The following is a 6,361-nucleotide window of genomic DNA, read 5'->3' as shown; positions in this document are numbered from 1 at the left end:
TGAGAAAAATATAAAATTCAAGTAATAGGTTTTTGAAACGATTTACGTTTTCAAGAAATTTACTAAAGTATCAGAAGGAAAACGGATTTAGTAGAATATAAAATGGAAGCATAATAAATAGTATTTTATTAGTTGTGTATTTTTCTAAATCTATATGAACATTTTCAGAAATACTCATATTACATAAGGGAAATAGATAAAAAAAAAAAAAAAGACTGTTATCGTTTGTGTTTTCATATTCATCGTTGTCGCATTTTTTGCCATTGCTATCTTTCATTTTATTTAAGTCTGCGTTGTGATACCGTTTTTAAGGTTAGATAATAAACAAACAAGCAAAAAAAAAAAAAACTTTCAATTTCATGATTTATGTGAAAACATCTAATAATAATAATAATAATTTAACGACGAAAAGACAATATAAATACATATGGGCTGTGCTATTTTTGTTTTGGTCGGGAAAAATATCGCAATCACAAACTGTAATTTTTTTTAATGGAAAACAAACTAGTAGAAGGGAAAGTATATTAATATTGAGAATATTGTGCACACGGAGAGATTTGCAATCTTCAAATCTTATTTTATTTTCTTTAGAATGTTATATAATTTTTCACTTCGTATTTCGGCATTTCTTTTCCGAACGTTATAGCATATAAAACAGGTGCAAATTAATTTTCACTTGTTATATATATATATATGTATATATATATATATATATATATATATATATAGATATTTCTTCGTCTTTGTTGTTTGTCGTGTTATTATTTTCTTATCATCAACATCATCATTCTCAACAACAACATCGTTATTACCTTTATTGTTTGCCTTTTGAATCATACATCAGTAGTTGGCAAGAATTAAGTACATTTTTGAAGAACATGCTTAAAAGGGCTGAAGGTTAACAAGGATTGTTCACGATGCGTGAAGTTGCTCAATGTTGATTAAGATATCAATATAAACAAGTCGATATAATCGATTATTTTGCACTCCAGCAACTTTTGTGGTCATCAGTTTACGTTAAAAACCTTTATAACAATTACTATTATCTTCATTTGAAGAATTCCACAAGTTATTCCGTGCAATGATAAGCCCTCTGGAACTCATCCTGAACTTCGTAACCCGATTTTCTATCCTAGATTCATGCGTTATACTTAAAATACGAAATGGTTTCCGGAAAGTTATGAATTCCTTTGCATATTAATTTCTCGATGTTAATTATTATCTCAAAATTGAAACGTTATTATAGCGATGTAAACAATTACTCTTAAGTTCATTATAAATCTCACATTAGTATTACATCGTAGAGTCCCATATTACAGAGGCGGTTTCTTAACCGAAATCATCACTTCTCTGGTATAAACAGCATTGCTTTGTTTGGCTTTGCCCATATATCAGAGACTCATAAGATAACATGAGCTATTCCACATCATAGTTTCGTGTTATTAAAATATACAAATATAATAGAATCAACATTTATTTACGAATATAAAGTATTATTTCCGACGGTACTTAAGCATGTTATTATAATCATTATACTTAAATTTGTTGTAGTTGTTATTGTGGTGGTGCTTGTGTTGTTCTAGTAGTAGTATTAGCAGCAGCAGCTTCAATTTGGGGCCCGAGTTTCGGAAATTTTGCTTCCCTTATTAAAGCTGCCTGTTGAGAAAATATATATATACACAGTGAATATCATTAAATTCATCTATTATTTTATTTCATTACCTGTCTGTCTAACAGCCAATCTGTCTTTTTTTATCTCTAGGATTCTAAAGCAATTGTTTCCCGTATTTCTTAAATCATTTTAAAAAAATACCGGTGGCTTTGGCTTGAGAAGTTGAGATTGTAACATCATTAAGATCAGAAAGAAACAAACTTCAGAAACTGAAAATATCATTAGTGCAAGTTTGCTAAACATTTCTTAAAAGTCTCGCGAAGAAACCACTTCGTTTTTGGGGTGATTTCCTATATGACCACGACATCAATCTAGTCACATAAAAAAATTTTTTTAAAATTGATACGTTTATATTTTTTTTTAAAACAACTAGCTCATAAAATAGAAAATCAGCCAATAGACATCCATTTGTTTATTTATTTACACATTTATTTATTTTTCTACTTCAGTGCAAGATTTCAATGCGCAAAAGTAATACGAAAAATCTTAAATGAAATCAAAATAGGTTGACTGAATTTTGTTTTGGTTTTCTTCGTAGTTTTCAATAACAGGAGCAGTTTTACTACTACTACTGCTGCTACCACTACATTCTTCGTCAAATTATCTTCATATAGAACATTTGCAGTTGTGTAGACAAGAATACGTATTATTTTATCAAGTTCATTATCAAACTACATACTAGGATTCACATAAGTAATGCGTGCCTTGTTTCTTTGAGTATTTTTTCTATTTTATTTTTTTCAGTGGTGGTCAATCATAGTTTAAAATCTTGATGGTGTTTTAGTCTTAGTTTATTTTACGGTATTACTTTTGCAGTGGAAAATAGTTATTGTAGATTGGAAAGAAAACACACTCTAGATTTAAGTTTATTCGGATTTCTAAGGAAACTAAAAACAAAAAAAAACTATGATTTCGTAAAAGCTAGTTACAGAATAATTAGTTCTTTTTTACATATATATACTATTGCAACTACTACTCCTACTGAAATAAAACTTTAATAATAATAATAATAATAATGATAAATACTATAATAACGTTGATAATTATATTAATTACAATAATGACGAACCAATCAAAATAAGAGAGTAATGCTCACATGGTATTTTCTTAATAATAATAATGATAAATTCATAGAGGCAAACCATATGGATACATATACAGTTTTATTGATATGCACTCACACTCGCACAGAAACACGGAAAACTAATAAAGAAACATATATGCATGGATTGCATATATCAGAGACACATAAAGATGTGCTTGGTGAAAGCTGCTATACGTGTACTTTGTGAAAAATGTAATAATAATAATAATAATAATAATAATAATAATAATAATAAATGATTCTTGGCATATTGCAATTTAAAGCGTAGAATCATGGCACTCTTCAGATTTCCGTTTGATTTCAACTTTACAGAAGACAATGGCTTGGGCAATACGACGGCCTATCCGTCTGGATTTGACTCTTACACAGAGCAAGTTACTTTTGATTTCTGGCGTTTCTCCATTGAGAATGAAACTTTCAATGATTCAGCACAAAATAGCAAACTCCCAGTCTTCCCAGGTGCTGGTTTCCCGAGTGGTTACAGCTGGCCAACCATCATTATATCCACTTGCTTTGTAGTGGTCCTCGTTGTCCTAGTTGGATTGGGCAACTTACTGGTTTGTATTGCAATTTACACGGACAAAAATTTGAAAATTACTCAAAATTCCTTCATAGCTTCTTTAGCTATTGCAGACATGTTGCTTGGCATTCTGGTAATGCCGTTATCATGGTGCAACGAGATTTTAGGATATTGGTATTTCGGTCCAGTTTTATGTGATTTGTGGTTATCAGTTGATGTTTTATTGTGCACAGCTTCCATTTTAAATCTTGTTTTAATTAGTCTGGACCGTTACTGGTCAATCACGAGAGCTCTCCACTATCCTCAGCAAAGAACTCCCAAGAGAGCTGCTATAATGATTGCTATTGTATGGGTTTTGTCAGGAATTATATGTTTACCACCCCTAATTGGCTGGAAACAGCCACGACCAGAAGTAGAGACTCTCTATCCAATGTGTTTCTTAAGCGAAGATCTTGGATACGTACTATATTCTTCGTGCGGTTCTTTTTACATTCCAATGGTCATTATGGTTATAGTATATTTTCGAATTTATCTTGCCGCATTGAGACGGGCACGCGGCACATTTAAAAAAAATCCAAAAGAGGTTTGTCCCGAAACACCAAAAGATAAAACCACTTCCTCTACTGCAACCAGTTTCACTACACCACCCAAAAACAATAATCAGAAATCCATTACTACCAATGCTTCCTCACACGCAGCACCTAATTCCCTGAAAGAGACAAAGTCTGCTAATGCCAATGGTAATACAAACTGCATAGAAGTCAAGCACGTTGATAAAGAAACCCCCATTCCAAACGAGACTACGGTGCCCATCAAAGCAGATAATAAAATATTAAAGGTACCGGGACAGGAAAATGGACATAGTGCGTCTTTGCAGATTGAAGACGAGCAGCGCAACCTCATAAACACTGATTCCGATTCCGTTAGTATCCTGAATAATAAAACGGCAACTAGTGACAGTGAAGTGGGTGAAATTCGACCACCAAATCAGCGTTTAGTATTAGTCACGGATACTGAATCTTCTATGGAATCACCTAAAAAATCTTGCGTTAAGGGAGACGTTTCCACTGAGTTAGAAACGGTGGAGGAAAACGCAAAGCCCTTATTAGCTGGTGACACTGATTCAACGACATATTATGACTCCCCTTATTTATCGCCGGAAACTCAAATGACCGATACTGGAACATGTACGGAAATGAAGACTCCGAATGTAACCCGGAAGGAAACCAATCAGCTTCAACCAGCAAATCAGGTTCAACATAGTGAAAACGAAGTTCATGGTCAGAACCATGAGCAAGAGCAGGATTTACCGAGCACAAATGCCCCTTCAGAAGCTTTACCTTCGCCAAATGTCAAAGAAATTAATGATAAATCACACAAGGATAAAAAGAAAAACAGAAAGAAAAAAGAGCATATCTTAATGACAAATATCAAAAAGGGTCATAAAAATAAAGGGGACATAGACAAAAACCGCAAGGAGCAGACTTGGAAGGCTCCATCGGCACGCGACGCGGAAAAACAAAAACGTCGAGTCGCAAAAGCGCGCGAACGGCGAGCCACCATTGTACTTGGTATAGTAATGGCGGCATTTATATTGTGCTGGTGTCCGTTTTTCACGCTCTACGTTATTTCGGCATTCTGTGATGGTTGCATACCGATGCTGGTATTTAACATTTTCTTTTGGTTCGGTTACTGCAATTCAGCATTAAACCCAGTTATTTACACAGTGTTCAATCGAGACTTTAAACATGCTTTTATTAAGATTCTATTCGGAAATAAGAATTTCAAAAGACGATGAAAGACAAAAATATAATGCTAAACGTTACACGTATCACGTTGTCTAAGGAATGTACAAATAAAATGAAAACACAAACATTATAAAAGGAACATTACAAAAGCAGTAAAGCTGTTGATATATCAATGCATAAAATTGTATACAAGTATATATATATATATATATATATATATATATATACGGATAAATGTATATAACGGACCAATCTTTTGAAAAAAGCATGTCGAGATTTGTTGTTGAATGGAAAAAGACAAGCTTTATGATCAGCATATGTATATTATATATATAAATATATTTATGCGTGTGTGTGTGTGTGTGTATGCATATGAGTGTATGTATAAACGGTTATCTAATATATATTGATATATATATGTGCAATTATATCTAGATGTGTGCGCGTACGTCTATATACATAGATGTGTATAAAAGTTTATATTTACGTATACATATATACACATATATGTATACATATATTAATATATGTATATGCATATTAATATATATATATAGATATGTATATCGGTATACAGATACGTATGTATATATATATATATATATATATATATATATATATATATATATATATATATATATATATATATATATATATATATATACACACATACATACATATGTAATTTCAGCGTCAATTTGCGCACATTTACACAAAGATGTATAATATGCAGTGAGTTTCTTTTGTTCTTTTATTCTTCAGGATTTTTGTCTTGTTTTTTTCTTTTGGTTTTTTTTTTTTTTAGGATGAGGAACTAAAGGATTATAAACCAAGATTTGACAGTAAAGAAAAAAACAAAAAAAACAGATATGCAAAACTGTAAACAGAAGTTGAAAGCAATGATTTCTTTTTTTGTTTTCCGTTCGGAAATTCATTGCAGATTTGATTTGTTATCGTTTAAGGTGAACGATCTACATGTGTTATTTTTTTTTTATTATTATTATGATTACTTTATTATTATTAATAATAATATTTTAACTGTTGAAATTATCATTAAAGTTTCTTTTTATTTGTTTTTACCTTCATTTATTTATCTTTTATTGTTGTTTTGTGTTATCTTTATTTGATTTTTTTTTTGGTTGTTTGACGACGAAAACATATTTGCAGTGTGTGTATGTCAATATATATATATACATATATATATGCATACACACACACATACATACATATGCATATATATGCAAGCACACACTCAAATATACATATATATTCATATATATATAAATATATATATAAAATATATTGCCTTGGTATCT

At 31.0% G+C, this 6,361-nt stretch overlaps 1 protein-coding gene across 1 annotated transcript; it reads left to right on the top strand.

Annotated features, from left to right (window-relative positions):
- Positions 1 to 711: 711 nt before the first annotated feature.
- On the top strand, positions 712 to 5,614 carry LOC106867544 (alpha-2A adrenergic receptor). The gene has a single exon (XM_014912444.2). It carries the CDS (start codon positions 3,050 to 3,052, stop codon positions 5,093 to 5,095), a length of 2,046 nt encoding a protein of 681 aa, XP_014767930.1. The 5' UTR covers positions 712 to 3,049; the 3' UTR covers positions 5,096 to 5,614.
- Positions 5,615 to 6,361: the final 747 nt, after the last annotated feature.

Source organism: Octopus bimaculoides, chromosome 14 (genome assembly GCF_001194135.2).
Source record: "Octopus bimaculoides isolate UCB-OBI-ISO-001 chromosome 14, ASM119413v2, whole genome shotgun sequence".
In the NCBI taxonomy this organism is placed as follows: Eukaryota; Metazoa; Mollusca; class Cephalopoda; order Octopoda; family Octopodidae; genus Octopus; species Octopus bimaculoides.
Note: the sequence above shows the minus strand (reverse complement) of the source record. Positions and strands in the feature narration are given on the sequence as shown.